The sequence below is a fragment of the Passer montanus genome, unplaced genomic scaffold (assembly GCF_014805655.1).
Source record: "Passer montanus isolate IOZ18808 unplaced genomic scaffold, ASM1480565v1 scaffold2, whole genome shotgun sequence".
Lineage (NCBI taxonomy): Eukaryota > Metazoa > Chordata > Aves > Passeriformes > Passeridae > Passer > Passer montanus.
Genome location: NW_024366591.1, coordinates 6,983,081 through 7,002,963, shown reverse-complemented (window position 1 = coordinate 7,002,963; position 19,883 = coordinate 6,983,081). Strand labels below are relative to the sequence as shown.

Sequence of the window (19,883 nt, the reverse complement as noted above, 5' to 3'; positions counted from 1 at the left end):
ATTCCTCCTCCAGTCCACTGAACATACATAGTATGTTGCAGTTACATGCAATATCTCAAATTCAGTCTTACTGAATTCAATGACAGACCACCCCCTTTAAAATAGGTTTAAAAAAAAAAATTCTCACTTTATATGTGGCTGTAACCCTGGTTGTTCTTCATAATTTTCTATAAGAAAAGGAAGATTTTTGGCCCAGTGATCCTTGAAATTTCCAGGAAGATCTGTATCAGTATTATACTCTGTAAGAGGGGTATCCAAATGTGCATGCAAATATCTAGAATACTCTGGAGGAAAGAAATAAAATTAAATACTGTTTGCATAATCAGTTTATTTATGCCATTACACAAAAACAGTAACCAGGTTATATGCTTATCAGTTAAACAACATGACTTAAATAAGTCATTATTTTTAGATAATATAATTTTTCTATTAGCCAATTTCCAAGATAGAAATAAGTCTTTTTCAACTAAGTATCACAACATTCTATGTTTATATAGAAATGCATATTCAATTTTTGGACCTGGCTTTTAACTGTATAAACAATTAGAATCAGTGCACTTTCTTCTTAACATACATACTCAACAGTGCTCATGAGAATGTACTGGTTTCTCTAAAATGACCATAACTACAAGCAAGCTTGCACTTTTAGGGTCCTTGAAGCATTTAAGAAAATTAAAAAAAAAAAACTCTAAACAATTCCAACTTACCTCTGAGGTATTTCACTTTCAGATATTCTGGATTGGCCTTCTGTCCTGGTAAAGGATCATTTAACATAACTTTGGTCTGAGCTTTTATGCCTTCATAAAACTGCCCCATTGCAACATGGCTGAGACCCTTCATGTACTGGCACACTTCATTGTATGGTTCTAGCTGTAGACATCTCTAGGAGATTAAAGGAACAAAACACCCATAAATCAAGAGACAGAAAGAATATCTTCAAATAATCCAACCTGTCTGGCCAGAAGACATGTGAAGAGATTTACTGATTATTAAGATCCACTTCCATCACAATTTTCTTTCAAATGCTAGCAAATGTAAGAAAAAATATTTTCAGCTTTATCAAAGAGGAAAAAAACTGAAAATCCAAACCTTGCCAATGCAAATATGCTTTGGACACTTTGCTCTAACAATACTAGCTTAATGTTAGCTGGGTGAAATTAGGCAAAATATACTCCTGACAACATTACAAATTACTTTGGGTTAATTACATAGATAAATATCTTTTCTGTCATTTCCCCCATTCATCTCTTCAGTACTTCATGTATTAGTACACTTGTATGTTAGTCAGCTATTTACTGTAGATTAAACACACAGCAAATTCCTGTTTATGATTCAGAAATGAATGCTCCAATTCTTCCAGCAATTAGATGTCTTTAGAAGAGCATCTCCATCTCAGAAGTTGAAGTATCTTTTCAATTACATCAGTATCTACAAACTGGGTTATAGAAGGTGAATATGTAATAATGCACATAAAGTGTTCTCCTTGTGATAAGCACAGACTCATTTGGAAAGGGATCTTGTTTCATTTCCTGTTTTAAGAATATGGGCATACAAATAACATCTGCCTTTTTTTTTATTGTCTCCAAAATACGGCAATTATTTAATGCCAGCAGAGATAGCCAAGATTTTGGCAACATGAAAATTTTTGCAAGCACAATGAATCACAACATATGCTGAATTTTTCAGAAGAAAGTACTCTAGAAAAATTAGATAAACATTGTAACTTATTTTCAGCTGAAAATTACAGACTAGTACATTTTATCTTTCATCCAATATGAAAAAAACTATGTTTCAAGTCAAAGTATCAGCAAGAACACAATTACCAGTTTAAAAAGAAAATATTTCAGTTAGTGCTTTGCTTTACAAACACATAAAACAGTTAAAGATGCCACCTTAGTTTTAGCAAGATTACATTTTTATTTACAAACTTAAGTTTTATCTTTTAAGACAGACTTCAGGAAAAAATACTTCTAGTTCCAATGCATGCACACTCAGAATGAAAAAGTTTGAAATTTGTTCATTTTATTGCACTTGTTGAACACAAGACCTTGTTAAAACATGTGTTTACTTAGGGCCTGCTTACCTTAAAATTCTTTAGTGCTTCATCTAAGCTTCCATGATGATAAAGCATCATTCCCTTGAGCTGTAATGTCTGAACATGATTTTGATTCAGCAGTAAAGCCTTCTGGAAGCTCTCTGTAGCAGCATCAAAGTTGCCAAGCTCTCTAGGTGATTCCAGAACGTGGAAAGTGAAAAATACAGAAGGCAACAGTGACAAAAAAAATACTTGTTAAAGGCGACTTTAAGGTGTCCAAAGGAGATATCACTGAAGAGAAACATAGTACTAAAGGAAAATCTCTATAAAGAAAGCAGTAATTTTGCAACTATTCTTCTGTGGTAATAACAGCTGCACAGAGTTTGTTACTCCCAGAAAAATGTACTCTGAAATACAACCCCACAAGACCACAAAACTTCACAATCCTCAGCAGACATTAAAACTGTAAAAACACATCTTTTTGTAAAAAGATATTTCTTCAGAAATGAAAGTAAAAAAACTTCCACACAAAGCATTCTTGGAAAAAATTATCTTTGAGAAGTCTTTTTAACTTTTAAGTACAAAGACGTTCTTAAAAATTTACTAACTACTTAAATGATGAGTAAGAAGAAAGCATATGGTGTTTGAAAACTGAAGCTAACTAAAAATTTATTGACTGGAATTACTCCATGTGCAGGACAGCTGTACATGTGAACAGACAGTAAAAACAGTTACAGAGAAACTGTCATGAGAAAATTAAAATAGAAATAGTATACAATTTATTTTATCATAATTTTTAATTCAGTAATTCAAACGAGCAACTCAAGAAAAACAAACAAGATTTTCTAGTTTTAAATACATTTGCAAAAAAGAATTTTTAGCAGAATAGTGATTAACCACAACTCTTTAGTTTTAAATAAATGCATGAACACCAAAGCTATGACATTTGAAGCAAGATTTAATCAACTATAGCTCAAGTTGTATTAACCCCTTTTATAATTTAAAAATCATTTAGCATACCTAAATCACATCTTACTGAAAACTGCCATGTAGCCAACCATTGAGTCTGTGAGACTCAAAGAGATACCACAGACTAAATTTTAAAAAAACAAAGCAAACATAGAAATTATTTATATTGAACATACCCTGACATAGCCATATCAGCTGCTGGAGCTACCAAGTATTGTATTTGGTTCTGCACAACTTTGCAACAAATGTGTAAAACTTAGAGTGCATTTTAAAGAACACAACCAGATGAAAAATTTACTTTAAAACTACTTCTGAATATAAGTACCTGTAGGCTTGTCCCAGACTTTTATACGCATCTATGAAGTCTGCTTTCTGCTTCAGAGCTTCTTTGAAGGATTCAATGGCTTCCTACAGAAAGGGACCAACAGAAAAATTTGTAACTTACTACATTCATTAAATTTCAGCATCCTCAGTAGTTACTAGCTATGGAATGTGTGGTTATATATCAAAAGCTTTAGAAGGAACAAGACAGGAATTTATTACAAAATCTATAGAGTAAAAATTGTTACATAATAAATGAAATACCAAAACATTCTTTACAGTACTGACAGATTTCACTGGAATTATTTTGTCTAATATGCAATAGGAATGAGAAATTCTTTTAGTATTTTAATAGAGTTCAGAGATGAAAATCCTTCAGAGTTTGCTTTCAAAGTACAGCCTGCTCCCAAAGGCAAAGCAGTCTCCTCTAACAGTCTTCCTTCTTCATTCATAATACACCTCTTGAGTTTTGGAGGCCAAAAGACTCCTTCAAATCTGCACTCTGCCTTTAATTGTCTTATTGCATTCTTTGTTATTTCCTCAGTTGGAAGCGTTCTCTTTAGGGATTACAGAGTAAGTGATCATCTTCACACAATAATGTGTACTGCTGCTATTACTGCTATTGCTGTTGTAAGGAATACAATGTAATACAAACAAAAGCTAATAAAATAAGCATGTGGTTAAAGAAATATTCCTTTTCAAAGAATCTGATTAAGAACTCAGCTTTTCAAACTAGAGTGGCTACACAAACTGGAATATTCAATACTAAGACTTAAAATTAAGGATGGAATAGTCAACTACTTTATATTACTAAGGAACGTGCAAAAAGTATCTTGAAGTCTTCAGTGCAGTAAATTAGATGCTGTAAGGAAAGAATTACTGGTATCTTTAGTCAATTTAGAAATCCGTATTTAGAAAAATTATCAAATATATTCTGAGCACTACAATGTGTGCAAAAAAACCCATTGAAAAAAATGTAGGACACTCACCTACAACTATGGATAGGATCATATCCTAAGTTTAAAAATCAAGTTTATAAAATCAAGACTATTATTCCCAAAAGCAGTGATTCAAACAAATCTCTTTTCACTCAAAAATGAACACACCCACCCTCAACCCAAATCTTCAATTTTCAGCAAGCCTTATAAAATCTAACAGATGGCATGTATAGCTTTCTTTTAAAAGGCAGCCTGAATCTGACTGGAAGCTAAAGTGTACCTGGGAATGAAAAACCACTCAGTGACAATCTCTCTGAACATGAACATCAGAGAGAAGATGCTTCCTTTGAGAAAAGAAATTGGGTGGAAGGAGTAATGCAGAAATGTGTTGACCTGCGTATCAGAAAGAAGAAAACTTTGCTTCTATTCTGCTAACTAAGACAGCATTTATTTTTGTCAGCTGTATTTTCACCATAACTTTTTGGGGTCTTCGTTGCCTACAACAAAAATCAGAAATCCAGACTATTATTTGCAAGCATCTCTTCTTACTGCAAGAAGATACAGACAATAAAAGCTCAATGAATATCTGATATTCTCACAGCACACAGTGAGACTGTGGAAAAAATTACCTGCTTGGGTACTAAAAAAGTGAGGAAGTGGACTGCAAAAAAAAAAAAAAAATTTAAAAAAAGTGCTTGCCAATGAAAGACAGTGGGCTGAAACTGGTTTGCCTCCAGATTCTGCATACAAGCCTTAATGAACCCCAAGCTGTTACCAGAGCTTGGTAACAAAAAAAAGCTTCTACTGTTGAATTCAGGAATCACACCATTGCATCTTAATTTTTCAATCTGAGGATTTCAGAAAACTTGTCTAATTACTCTCCACTCTGGAAAATGGCAGCAGTACCTCTAAATACTTTACAAACAAGAAACAGGGGCAATATTACTACACCTAAAACAGAGAGAAGTTTTGAGTTAAAAATGGTGAAAACTTAAAAAGGCATGGGATGAACTTGCTTCCCTGCTGATTTTAGAAACTGAAGAGGCAAGTATGTTCCCTCAAGTTAGATATCAGCCTTCCAGAAACAACATAAAATTGAAATAAACATGCATAAATGCAAGGCTCTACCAGCACTTTCCTTTTTACTCCCTAGTTCGTTCAAGTAAGAGTTTAAAATTATTTTCCTCTTCATCCCTCTCCCCTTCCCAAAATCTAGGAAATCTCCATTTCATTTTGAAATTTTTGAACATAATCATAAACACTAACTAAATACAAATATCTTTCAAAGCATTATCCTTAAACATGTCTGTTATCACTGACCTAATGAGGTTCAACAAGGTCTGCAGTATTTACATATCATATAATGCAATCTTTTTATTTTGCTTGCACTCGTTTACCTTAAAAATCTTCCTTAGGTGAGAGAAAATACATATATCAACACTAATGATATTTCTACTATTTTATGGAAATAGCTTCAAATAAAGGGTATTGTTCTAGATGAACTATTTAATATAGCTTTACCTTCAGAAGTCCTCTGTGAAAAAAGGTTAAGCCTTTATAAAGCATAGCTATAGGCTGATTTTTGTTCAGTTCCAGTGAGCGCTGAAAATCTTCATGGGCTGTTGCATAATCCTATGATAAAGAAGATTTCGGATGACACAAAAAACAACATACAAATAAAGAGGAATACGTACTTTTATTTCCACAAAAGTAAACTACAGATTTTTATTTTTACAGATATTTATCTGAAGTCAGTTTCAGAGCTAAGAAGTAATGATTATCAACTACCAATCGGAACATCAAAGAATGTACAATACACTTTCAACTTTGACAGAAAGTGCTGTATAGTAAAGTAAATGGAAAAATGGCTGGGAGCAAACAGTGAAATCAGAAGAATCAAGTAGGAAATCAGCTATCTAGTATTCACACAATCTTTGAAGATAAAGCTACTCGTTCTACATTAAAGCTTTAAGAACAAGACACAAAATGGGATGTTAGCACTTTTGTAGGTGTTTTTTGTTTATTGTGAGAAGTGTTTGTTCTTAAGTATATAGAAGACTTACTGCCTTAGACTTAAGTGTCTTCCTTTTTAGACTGGTGTTCATCAATACTAATTAAATGCAGCCACAGTTTATAAATCAAGTCAAAGTCTTTACCCACATCCTACTCCACAAACACAAACAATCTGAGGTGTTCATGCAAGGTACTTGTCCTCTGATTTTTGCCATTAAATAGATTTGCAAATTAAATACTTAAGAGAATACTTCTGAACTGTCAGAAAGCCAGCTACAGGAGAAGCAGGGCTTTTGTTGTTATATTGGTTTGGGGTTTTTTAACTAAATAGGAAAGAAGTTCTAGAACAAAAGTAACAACTAGCACAGAAGTCAACAAAATCATGAACAACATCCCAAACAACCAAAGCCAAAGAGAATCAGCAAAATCCACTAACCTCAGATATGAAGTAAAGAGTACCTCTGTGCCTATAGAGCCTTGCTGATGGTTGTAGCTGAATAGCTTTGGTGAGATCTGATAATGCTTCACTGATTCGTCCTAGTGGGGACAATATCTAAGAGTAAAAAAGCCAAAACACAGTTTAGAGCAGACAGACTGAATAGATTTGTTATAGAAATATGAAGATTATTCTTTTCCATGTTCAGCTTTAACAGAGTAATTGTATTGGCTAGAAAAGGCTGGAATGTGCCACCATAAATTTCAGTAATTATGGCTTTTAAATCCCTATGAAAGAGTAAATCTGAAAGAACTTTTCTCAAAACTATCAGTGTACATGAACATCACCACACTCACAGAAACCCTGTATTCCAAACAAAAAAAAATTCAGTCAATGCAAAATACTCAATTTTAATGCCATTACAATATATTCAAATGAAAATGTAATTAAAGTAATCTCCTAAGCCTAATCTGAAAAAAACATTCCCCCAATGGAAAACAGTCAATTCCCAATTATTCATATGCCTTTCACATGTTTAGATCAAGGTTCACAAATGAGCCAAGAGATCACTAAAAACATTAAAACTCTGAATATTATGGCAGCTATCATTATACAGTATGCTGACTTTAATATTTATACTTTTGGTTTGTCTAAAAAGCTGCTTCTTAACATCTTAACATTTTCTGTAATTTAGTTAGTAAAACAAAACTTGATTTTTAAAATAAAAAATGTATGTGGGTTGGAATGGCTTTAAAATTACATGCACAAATATACACCCAAAACATTTCATTTTTTAAAAATTTGGTATTTAACAACTAGTATTCACTGTAGATTTACTAAGGTGACAAAAGGTGCAAACAGTAAGGTTCAAGTGGTATTTTGATTAATTTTATTTAAAAAACCTTAAACACAAATGATCTTGTTATATAGTAGGTCAAAACTGAACACTTACACAATATATGCCATTCCATTGGCTAGAGTAACTATACAGTCTGTGTCTTACTTTTAAGCTAAATATGACACAAATTACACTGTTTGAGAGAAAATGTACATATTTTAAAAGAAAGGAGAACAAAACATCAAGCTTTAGCCATTAAATCAGTTAAGACATAACTAGAAACACTGTATAATTGCAATTTCGCCAAAAGACTGAGAAGAAAAAAATGCTCACTTCAGCTCGCTGTTCAAATACTTCTGGATGATCTGGTTCTAGACTAATCACCCTACTGAGCTCAAACAGAGCAAGTTCAGCATTTTTCATATCCTGAAAAGTAGAAAAATAAACAAGGTGAACAGCTGTGCATACTTAGACTAATATACTCTCAAGATGAAGGACAACTAGATTGGCTAAGTGTCTGAAAGTCTAAGAGTTTGTATTAAAAGCTCTTCACACCCTTGCTAAAAACATCAAGATCCATTGCAAATAGCTGGAAAAAATGCCTGTCTGCTACAAACAACAAAACTAAACTTTGTTTGTACACATCTTTGTGTTGCACCTCTAATAATTTATTCACATAACCCTGTGAATAAATATTAGATTTATAGCTCCAGAGGTATCTTGCTCGGCAGCAAAGCTGGTTCAAGCTCCCACATGAACTCCCAACAACAGGCACACCCACCAGTGTTGCCATCAGCACTGTCTGCAACTTAAACCAAGTAGTACTGATAAATGGGGAGACACCTACAGCATCCTGCCTACCTGAAATTTTAAACTGTCCTCAATGAAGTAGTTACTTCATTAGCAATAAATCAAAGTGATTATATAGCACATTCTGTATTAGATTTCATTATCTTTTCCTTCCTTCTCAAAGCAATTTTGTCCTTAATATCTTTGTGTCTTGAAGATGTCACACAAAAACTTTTACGAAGTGAAACTGTATCAACACCTAGGTAAACTGAGAAAACAAACTCACGCTAATGTTAAAAACAAGCAAATATTAGGGACTTCAAGCTCTTGTCAGCACCTCTAGATTTAAATCTAGAATTAAACATTCTGTACAAAGAAAATTTTCAAGGAGTTATTCAATTATTTATTCTTCTAGAACTCTAGCAAACATTCAACCATGACTCAACTGGCCACAAAGTCCTACAAGGACCACAGTCTACTCATAAATTTCTTTCTGCTCAAGAAATTATTTCAGCAGTAAGTATTGCAAGCAATTTAACTTTGATTTTTTAAAACAAATTCAAAGTGGCATACTTATCAAGAGGCATCAGCAATCAAAAAGCAATGTGAAATCCAGTGTATTGGAAGAGCTGACAACGTTCCCAGGCTGCATAACTTTTTAATTTCCAAATATGAGATATGGAGATGAGCTCAGTGGGACTTCATGAACCTGCCTCTCAGAGGCAAGACACTGCCTGTCATCTTAATAGGCAACATGTCCAAGAAGCAGTGGCTCACAGCCCTACTATCAACCACTCACAACAGTGCCTAATCTTCTCCTTTGGCACACTTATGTTGTGCAGCTTTACTTCCACAGTCTCACACAGCAAACGTACCCAAGGCTTGAGCAGTATGATCTGCTAGATCCCTCTGTGTCATACAATGCACCAGCCAAGGGACAGACTCCTCATGGAAGCAGAGCAGCACAAAGACTTTGGGGCATACTTAACACATTCTAACCAGTCTAGTTACTCCTGTTACAGGCTTTCTTATAGTTCAGACTCAAATAATTCAGTTGGGTATTAATTTTAAAAATTATCTACTCACATGCAGTCCTTTTTTTCCGTATGCTATCCCTCGTCCATAAATCGCACTAACCAGCTCCGGTTCTTCCTGTTAAGCGAATAACATATTAATTTGTGGTGTAGGTTTTTTGGCTTCTTCAATATGTATTTAATTTTAGCTGATCTGAAGTAGTAAGCAATGAACAATCACAGCTGACAGGCAAAGAAATTTATTGTATTACAGTCCATACTTTCATATGCTCACAATTTCCAATTCAATTTAATGGAATTGTTCTGGAGTATTTGTCTGATAAAAAAACCAAACAGAGAGCAGCCATCGAGCCAGTGACCACCTACGAGAAGCTATTACCCTGTGTACATTAGAATAGATTAGAATACACAGTATTCATTAGAATACTCTGTTACCCAATCCTTTAGTTGTAACCTTACTGGTAATTATGTAACTTCTTCTGTCTTATGTCACTGAGCTGATAAGAAACATGCAATTTGGCCACTTAAAGCTTATTTTGCATGCAATTTAAATTCAAGATTTAAAATTTGGGAGCAAGATATTGTGACATCCTGATGAAATTTTTTTCCAGACATTAACTAAAACCAGAGGTATTCTACCAAAATACTTCTGTAAAATTCAAACCAACTTTCCTTGAGTTAGATTTAATTTTGTAACTTTTCTACTTGGGCACTTAGGGAGGATGCACTCCACATAGTAAATCAACTTCTTGTTTGATGTCATTTACACCAACCACAGTTTCCCATACAAATTTCAAGAACTACACAGCAAAACTGTTTTGTCAACACAACAATGCCTATACAGTCAACTTTCCCTGAAAACCAGTCAGGAATCACCACCTTCACACCTGCAAGAAACACAGCTGTACTACAAAAGTTTGTAGCACAGAATACTTGGCAAATCAGTGCTGGCAGCTTGCCAGACTCGAACTGATTTCAAGTTTATACTTGGCTACATCAACAGTAGGCAGCTTCCTACTCCTAACACTATGGCTAAGCAAGGCTGTTTTGTTTAGTTAAATGTTTTAATGCTGACTTTATATGTATTTAAAATTGTCTTGTGGAAAACTGAGTGAACAATCATGATTACTTTACAGCCTTTCAGGCATACCATAAACATTATATTAAAGCATACTTTAAACTGAGATGTGGGCACTGCAGAAATACTCTATCTCGTAAACACTTCTCCCAGTATCTTTCTACACTTGGGGTATCTCGCTTATCTTCACCCATATTAAGTTTCCTTCTGAATAACAACAGGACACAATATGTAAATCCAGTGGTTTTGGAAGCAGGATTTCTCATTAGGGTAAAAAAAAATCCTCACATTAAAACAAATCAAAGACAGATATAATTAAAAACCTATATCAACCCAATAAAAATAAAAGCACACAAAAGCCCCGAACATTCTTGTCCTCAGATAAATTCCCTGGAATAATTCCATTAAATTGCCACACTTTCACTCAATTTAAGAACAGGCCATATGACACTTAAAAAATACATGCTATTATTCGCAGTATTGCTTTCAGCTTGCATTTGTGTACTATAAACAGTTTAAATGAAAAAGTATGTCATGCTTCTGGATGTTCCAGGTTTTTAGCGATAAAAATGCAGAATTTTTAAATCATCTTTAGTTGAAGCTTATAAATTGCTGGGGCTGATTTTGTTTTAAATGTGACTACCTCCTACTTAACTGCAGAAGATTCTGAATTCTTGATTTTGGTCAGGAAAAACACCTGTGATATTAGTTATGTTTAATTTATATATTAAACTAATCAAAATTCTTACCGTTAAAAAAGGATAAAGGCAGCATACAAAATCATTTATCATTGTGAAAGCAATGTGTTACTTGCCACTAGCAATAACTCATCCCTGTCAGGGCTTTTTTCTCACATTACTGGTAACATGCTGTCACCCAAAAAAGTCTACTTTAAAATATCTCATCCTACAAAACAAGCAGACAATCTAAGAAACTTCAGCTCTGCAGAGGTCAGGCCTCTGAAAACACGTGCTTTTTTGGTCAAAGTGCCATAAAACTTTATGCCTACAGATGAGAAAAATACTCACCAAATAACCAAGATACTGATCACCCAGTTCTAACAGTATGCTTATGTTTGGATGGAAAAGAAAATGAACAAACAGTAGAATAATTACTCTCATGTAAAAAATCCTTAATTTAATATTTGTTTTATTAAAAGACATATGTGGCAATGGATATTTTCATTAAGTTTTTGGGGTCCAAGCAGAAAACTTACCTGCAGCATTGTTGAAAAATGTCGTATAGCTTCATCATACAAGCCGTTGCCAATCAACACGTATGCAATTGCTAACAAAACATTAACAATGTAAATAAAAGAGAAAAAAATCTGACTTTAAAAAAATATTAATACTATCAAATTGTAAAATGGTTACAATTACACTGTTTCATCGCAGTCAAGATTAAAATTCTCAGAAGATTCCTAAATGGCCACCAAAATGTCATGATTTCCCTCAGCCATTACCTAGCATTCATTAATTACTCAATTCATACTGTGCTCTTCAGAGCTGTTTTGGGTTTTGTGATCTGTTTATGGGTTTTCTCTCTCTTTTTTACAAGTTATTCAGGAAAGGGCCCGTGTTTGGTTCTCAAATACTTAGGATCAGAAAAGGTACTATGATCCCAATACAATAGCCCTGGATGCTTTCTCAATTAGAAGTGCCACCTGGCTATCACGAACTTTTTTTGACAATTTGATTAGGGAACTTCTACTTGTTTGTACACATATTGCTAAACTTTATTACTTCCCAATAAGGGTTTCCTTAATTTGAATTACCTAGAAACAGCTCAACTAAACTGATTTCATTATTCATTAAAAAACAACTGAGTCTTTGCCTATGTTATAACTATGAAAAGCTTTCAAGTTCTTGCACGTGCCCCCATTTTGAAGTAGAAGCCAAGTGTTTGAAAATGAAACAGACCATTAGAAATATGTTCCTGTAATCTCCACAAGATATAAAAATGCAGTCAAATCACAAGACTGGAAAGCTGTAGTTTTGCTTTCATGACTGAAGTTGAGTTCTGACAGGTGAATATATAAATATTGTTCATTTTGCATTTTTTAATCTCTAACAATTCTTAACTCTGAACTAAGCTCCATCTACACTGGCAGCAAAACCCAGTACCTTGAAGACCACAGCTATGAAAATTAGAGAGAACTTCTCCCCAGGCAGTTTGTTCAAACAGTTGGCAGTGGAACTACGAGCAGATTTCACCTTTCCCCCCGACAATGAATTTAGCAACAGAAGAGGCACCTCTTAGCTTAATTATTTATTCAAACATGAGAAGAGACAAGCAAGTCAGTTAAAGCAAAGGCATTATTAATAGGACACAGACACTTATCTTTCAGGCAGGCAGAGTCACAATGTTTTGGCAGTGCTGCTAAAAACAGCTCATTAAAAAAGGAAAACAGTTACTTGAAAAAGAAATAAGAAGTGTATTTAATCCAGAGCTTGTCTCATACTCAGAGTACTTCTATTACGAAAAAGGAAGTATTTCTGTGCAATATAAGCTTTCTCCTCAATAAATAAGAAGCTTCACTTGTCACAAATAGATAGTATTACCAAAAAAGGGAAAAAAATGGGCAGGGGGAAGGACAGGATGAAGAGCTCTTGAATTTTCCTCATTTCATTCTTCTTCAAGACTATACAGTTAATAGTATCATCTTTAGGGTTCCAATCCCAGAACACAGAAAAAGTAGAACATAAAATAAAGTCAACTCAACCATTCCAGTGTTAAAAAAATGTGGAGGATGCAAGAGAACCAAGACTAATATTGTCACTCAGTTGTCTTACTGATAACAATTCCATTTAGTTTCCACAAGACACTTGGCAAAATGCCAAAGTGAACTGTGAACTGTCTGTAAAACTCCAGCAAGTGGCTGACAGCTAGTACCTGATCCAGTACCAGCTTCTTTTTAAAGAGTATCTTTTTGATTTTTTAATCTTTAATATTACAAAACTACAATTATTTCATGATGAAAAAATCTAATGGTTAACAATGGCCCATTACCCAAAGTATTTCAGTATTTCAACATTCCTTCAGAAGACCCCATACATTCTGTGTTATTTCTCCTCAGAACAGTTAAAAAGCAACATGCACAAACAAGAAGGATCAAACCAGGCTCCTCAAACCACAACATCCTTGGACTAAAGTGGGAAGATAGGTGCCAGCCTACATGCCAAACATGAGGAAAGAGATCTTCTAGCATAGTATTCCAAGTGAACAGAAGAGATACTAGAAGTATCAGATATTTTCATCTGAATAGAAGTTTTGGTATTCTTTGCAGGATCCTATGAACGTAGCAAAGTAGTTAGGACTATAAAAAAAGCATAAGCCTCCAAATGTTCCTGGATAAATTCATTAAGGTAAAAGCTATGTCAAAAAAACCCTTCTAAATTATTTTAAGTTCATTAGAGAGGATTAAAATCTCTCTTTGCTCTTATACAAAATATAGCTGATGCCTTCAGCTCACACACATCCTCAAAAATCTCTTTGCTGCCTTGAAGAAGCAGTGCAACTCCATTTTTGAGTCCCTTGAGGAAAGTATTTCCTGCTCATTTATTAGTAATGCCCCCATTTTTTTGTGCCGAGTGTGCTTTGAAAAAACTTCAAGTAGCAGCCTAGGACATAATTCAGAACGTCTTCCTGCTGCATTTTAAATTTTGATGGGAGGAGTGTGGAGACAGGAAACAGATCCAAGACGCATGCTTCATAGAAAGCATATTGCATTGGTAACATTTTCTGGATGTTTGAACAGTTTTAGTCATCAATAATCACAGAAAAACAGAAACAGGAAGTAGCTGAGTGTATTAAAAAGGACTTAATCTGAACTCTGTTTTGAATACCCACTTAAGCAGACATGGTGAAGAATTCTAGTGAAGAAAGCAGGAAAGATTTTTAGCAACAGAGAGAAGTACTTGCTTTATACAATCAGAGAAAACTTGCTGTATTTCCAAACTTATTAAGATCAATTTGAAGTTAATACATTACTTCAATCATCAATTTTGAAAACATTTAGTGCTAATAATTAGCACATCATTCACCTGCACAAACCTTTATATAAAACATCTTACCCAATTCTTCATTTGTGTTGTCATTATCAGTAGCAAATGGAAATCGTTTTTGCTCTGCAAGCAACTTCGCTTGACCCTGTAAAACATCATATTTTAAGTGCTCAGCAAACAACAACCCAGAATTTAACAGAAAATCCATGTCTTAAATCCTTAAGAGAATGCCTTAAAACACAAAGTTAAAACTAATGTGATTTCACTATGGTAACTGAAATCAAGTTCATTCCTAGTCTTCCACAGGGAGAAAAGCTTCTCTTCACTCAGATGCTGCTGTTTTCCACTCTAATATAAGGGTAACCAAACCCCAGAAAGAACATTGTCAGCATTTTACCAGTGACTGATGTTTCTGTATTGCAAGTGCTTAAGGCAAAGTTTTCAGGCCTTTTTAAGACATCTTACTTCATATGAAATTTATACTGTTTACCCTGTAATTATTCCTTTGTCTCCTGCAAGGGAAGAGTACTGCAGAAGAGGAAAACACTGAAAATAAAAACTGAAAAGAGCATCACTCCATCAATATAGAAAAGTTAAACTTCACAATGCTACACTAAAGAGTCTGTCCTTTCAAAAATGACATTCTATCAGTTCTACACTTTGTTCAAATTGTAGCCTTATCTAGGATGTCTGTTCCCTAAATAACACACCTATAAAAACCAATACTGTTGAAGACAAGCCCCTCAGAAATGCAGAAATATTCAGCTCAGTTTACTTCCACAAGTACTTTTCATAGACAGCTGTAAGCCTACCAGAGTAGTTTATGTTAGAAAAATACAAAATGTCCATTTAAATCAATAGGTCTTTCAAATTGTTTTAGGAAACAAGAAGGGGGAAAAATAACATCTCTCCATTCAATTATCTTCTTTCAATTCAACTAAACAGCTAATTTCCACTACTGTCCTACTTTAAGGTTGTTTTGCCCATACAATCAAAAGTAGTCACATTAATTGTGTCCATGACACAGACATTTCATTTATCTAAAAAGTGCAAAAGTTAAATGGTCAAATTCCATTGCACAGTTTTTGCCCTGTGTGTCTAATGATGAGGAGAACATTTGGTCTGCTCTAAGAACTTGAGTGTCTTGGAAAGCACGAATGAATCCATCACTAAATGGATTTCACAAACTTGTTATTTTTTACTGCAATTAAAGGTGATGTATGAACTCTACTCTGCCTATATCTGCACCTCTCAGCAACAGAGTGCAGCAGTTATTTCCCTTATAAAGAAAAGCCATTAATAAAACAGCACAAAAATGAGCAGGGTTCAACAGATATAACAATAAGAAAACTAAATCTACATTGCAATCCATATGCATTTACAAACACAACATTTTCATATCACCAATGGTCTTCATGTAGCATTAAGAAAATGACCTTTAACACTTAACTCTGCAAAACATTATTCTTCCATAGTTGTCATAATATTAGGAAAACAGCACAACATTTTTACTGAAGGACAATCTCTTCATTGATGGATTTACAAAAACAGATCTACACATCTTTGTCTGCAGACAAAGACAAGATATAGCCAGATTTCACACTGGTATTGGAAAATAAGCCCCAGGCAGAAGGATCTCACAACACATTAGAATTATTTCCTATGGATTACTGAGCTGCATGTGACAGCAAGAGAAGTACCACTATCTCATCTGTTTTGTCATTGCAGAGGAAGAGAACTGTTGGTGTGGCCAAGAAAGTGGTTTCACATTTCCACAACAAAATATGAATTCAGGTACAGGTTAAACATCCTGCAACTCTACACACAAAAAAATGCCAGTCATTCTGCCTACAATAAACAGGAGAATTTTCATCATAGCATCATATCCCAACAGGTGTAATTCCTGCTCTCTTTAAAACAACTGGTTTGGGTTTTTTTTAACAGGGAAATTTCTTTCTAACAAATATACATTTCACTGTGTTAGAAAGAATTGCTGGTACTGTTGGACTAGACTAGAAAGATCTTCTGACCAATATATGGTGAAGTCTAAGGAGAATATTCAAGTTAAACAATTGGCTTATTGTATTTCCAGTATAGTTGCTTTAATTCCAAGTGTCTCCGTTGGAGAAGTTGCTTCTAGTTAAAATATTGCTTACACATTCCCTCAGCCAATAATTTCTAAAAATTTGCCAAAGCTACTTTGTTTATTCACATGGAAGTAATTTGAAGATTTTCCACACCTGTATTCTACTGAAGACAACATCAAACCTCTGTTCTCAAAAGGCTAAGAGTAGTGTTGCAAGAAAACCCAAATTCCAAAATAATCATCTTGAGGTCTCTCTATCAAAAAATACTGTTCTTTTGTTAGAATATTCTTCACATGCCAGGTCAGGATCACATTTAGTGAAACACGGTCTGAAGCCTCTAATGCTCATCTTTGTACAATGTTACTTCTGTAGAGGCCAGGAGTCATTACTCCTACTTTTACATGTGTTTTGTAGGAAACCATAGGAAGCTAATCTGGGTAGAAAATAATGCACCTCCCCCTTTTTCAGGCATAGCCCCTGCACCCCAAAACCAAAAAATTAATTGGTTGATTAAGTGAGGTGAAGGTTAGCTCTCAGTGACAACATCTGCTTCAATTAGTTGACAGCGCTAAAGACTCATGACAGATTACTACAAAGTAATACTTTTATGAGCAACTTGAGTTTATTCATACTTAAGCCTTTTGGGCAGCTATGCCTACTGATTAATAGATCTATTTGCACTTATTTCCCTGAACTTGATTCTAACTGGTTATGCAGCTGAAGTGATCTGTAACTTCAACAATCTAGTAAAATCACTTTGTGCATTATATTCTTGACAACATACCAGAATTTTTTCTGTATTCAAGGAAAGTATAGATTCGCAAGACGATGATCCTCCTATGTCACAATCCGATTCACGGAAGTGCAAAAATGATGAATCTGGGAGAAGAGAGAGAAAATAATTTTAGGAACTCATATTGTTACATACATGTTCTATTATCACATCTCACATTTCCTCATGTTTGGTTGAGCACCTTCCCCACTGGGCATCCCACAGGGCAGAACTTTCATGAAGCACTTTCTGCCCATAGCACTACACCCACACAGCCAGGGAAGCAACAGCTGACATGAAAGCTTTATCTAATTAGTTTTATCCCTGCTCATGCTTCTGGTTAGAAATAGATTAATAAAAAGAGATGCTAAAAAAATGGGGCAGAGGTGAAAAAGGAGGAAGCTGGAAGCAAATAAGAGCTTGGGGCAGGCATGTCCTCCTTCAGCATTATGATTCCATTCTCTCACCCAAAAAGTAACAAATTAAAATTATCATTTCAATCCCAGAGATGGAAATAAATGGAATGGACCATAAATAGGTAGTGGAAAAGCTGCAGAAAACAGAGGTGTAAAGACTGTAAAAAGCAGCCAGAATAATGAACTCTAACTGATCAAACATATACAAAGGTACACTACTAAGGACGTAATTTCAAAAAGCATAAGACTGGTTCATTTCTCCTAAAAGTCAAACACAGCTTGTTGGCATAGCAGAGAAAAAGTTTAATATATCAAAAAAATAAAGAAGTAACAATAATAATCAACTACACCCCCTCCGATTGATAGACAACAGAAACCATTACTTCCCCTACACGATGCTTTTAATTGCTATTCCAATAAAATTGTTAACTTTTGAATATTCAGAACCGAAAGCTTCTATCATCTTCAAATATTTCAAGAATAAACAAGAAAAAGGAAATATACAGCATTATCTCCTTGAGACCATGTCCCAAACACCAAATTTATTATCTCCCTTGATGTTTGTAAATCTAAATTTGATGCCAAGTTTGAAAGGCTGGGGGGCAGGCTGTGCTCTTATATTTTGACTTCTTAAGGTTTGCAGTTAATTAATTCCCTATCTCTCACAAGCACAAAGCTAAAAAAGAAAGAGTCTTCTTGTAAAAAGAAGTCAAAGCAGCATTAAAATCATACCCTGTAAATAGGAACTTGGATCTATGGTGAGCCATAAATGATAACCAGAGGGAGAAGTTTTACAACAGAAGCAAGGGTGGTAAAAAGCAGAAGTTCAAAGTTTAAAGTCAGTCCTGTAAGAACAGTGGCAAACCACTCATAGTTTCCAAAAAGAGCGCTGCCAGCATGAGGTTTCATCACTGCCCTTTGTTCTCCACATTGGTCAAACACTCCTGCACTACAGCAGTGTTGTTAACATGTTACTTCTTCCTGTCGGGGCTTCTGATTCAGCAACTTTGGAGTTTTGGCTGCAGACTCTACAAAAAACTTTTGCTTCAGACATCAAAATAAAGAGGTGCAGGCATGGCCTACCTCTGGAATAATTTTCTTCACAACAGCAAGGATTTACTGAAAGAATTTTTTGTAAAGTAGTAAGGAATAAGACAGCCAAGCCACAAGCTTGATACAAGCTACAGCAAGGAAAGGCCCCCTCAAATCTTGCAGTTCTTGGGGCAACAAACTGCTTTACTCATATGGAGAAATGGATGTGCCTTTGTCTGCGAGCCAGACACAATCAAAACTGAACCACGTTAACAACTTCACGAAAATGAAGTTTTCTTCATTTTCAGAAATACCAGCCAGAGAAAGTAATTTGGACCTTGTAGTAGGCTACAGAGAAAACTATTTGAGACCCAAGAAAAAGTTAGCTTCTGTGCAAGTTGTACTAAAACAAAGACCGAGAGCTTAACGGAATTTTTCAATTAGCAATTCATTTAGTCCTAACACTTAAACAAGCTATTTGAAGGTATGTTGTTCTGTAAGTAAAGCCTATCTTACTACCAGTGCATGCAAGGTACCTGAGATATCTGATGATTCAAGCAGAATTCTTTGTATCAATCCTAGTTACACCGGTTTCTTTAAAACAACATCCACCATTAAATCAAAATTTAATCTTCCAATTCCACCTCTGAAGGAGTGCCTTGAGTCAATCATTCATGTCAGGTCTAGTAACAGATATAATCAAGTGCTTTGTCATTTATTAACTTGTAGGGTATACAGATTTTTATCTCAACACTGGGTGAAAGTCTTCTTGTTTTATGCTTAAGCTTGAATAATTTGTAGCAACGGTTACCTGAGATAACTTTCCAGATCTGATTTCACATTTTCATACTATGGCTCTCAGCCACTGTAGCCACACACACACACAAAAAAAAAAAGGTGATAAAAAAACTAATCAAAGAACTTTATAATGTGAAGACAAAAGCACATACGCAAGGAAGGGAAGAATGCAAAAACCCAGGTGCAGAAAACTCATAGGAAGTTATTTCCTCAAAGTCTATTATTCAAGTGGAATACACTAGTTTTATATTAGTTGTTAGGGACCATGGGATTTGCTGATATGAGCACAGGTTATATGAAATAAAGGGCAGAAAAAAAAATCA

The 19,883-nt window shown here is 34.6% G+C and overlaps 1 protein-coding gene across 2 annotated transcripts in view; it reads right to left on the bottom strand.

Moving 5' to 3' along the window:
- Positions 1 to 19,883, bottom strand: part of TTC13 (tetratricopeptide repeat domain 13) — a 39,406-nt gene that overhangs the window by 18,088 nt on the left and 1,435 nt on the right. For both annotated transcript variants that reach the window (XM_039707058.1, XM_039707059.1), the window contains exons 2-12: positions 17,327 to 17,421; positions 14,525 to 14,600; positions 11,668 to 11,738; positions 9,426 to 9,491; positions 7,884 to 7,976; positions 6,713 to 6,829; positions 5,785 to 5,895; positions 3,330 to 3,412; positions 2,084 to 2,225; positions 708 to 882; positions 128 to 284 (exon numbers count right to left, since the gene is read on the bottom strand). In XM_039707058.1, the coding sequence (XP_039562992.1) occupies positions 128 to 284; positions 708 to 882; positions 2,084 to 2,225; positions 3,330 to 3,412; positions 5,785 to 5,895; positions 6,713 to 6,829; positions 7,884 to 7,976; positions 9,426 to 9,491; positions 11,668 to 11,738; positions 14,525 to 14,600; positions 17,327 to 17,421 (1,186 nt within the window). The remainder of the gene's footprint in view (positions 1 to 127; positions 285 to 707; positions 883 to 2,083; positions 2,226 to 3,329; positions 3,413 to 5,784; positions 5,896 to 6,712; positions 6,830 to 7,883; positions 7,977 to 9,425; positions 9,492 to 11,667; positions 11,739 to 14,524; positions 14,601 to 17,326; positions 17,422 to 19,883) is intronic.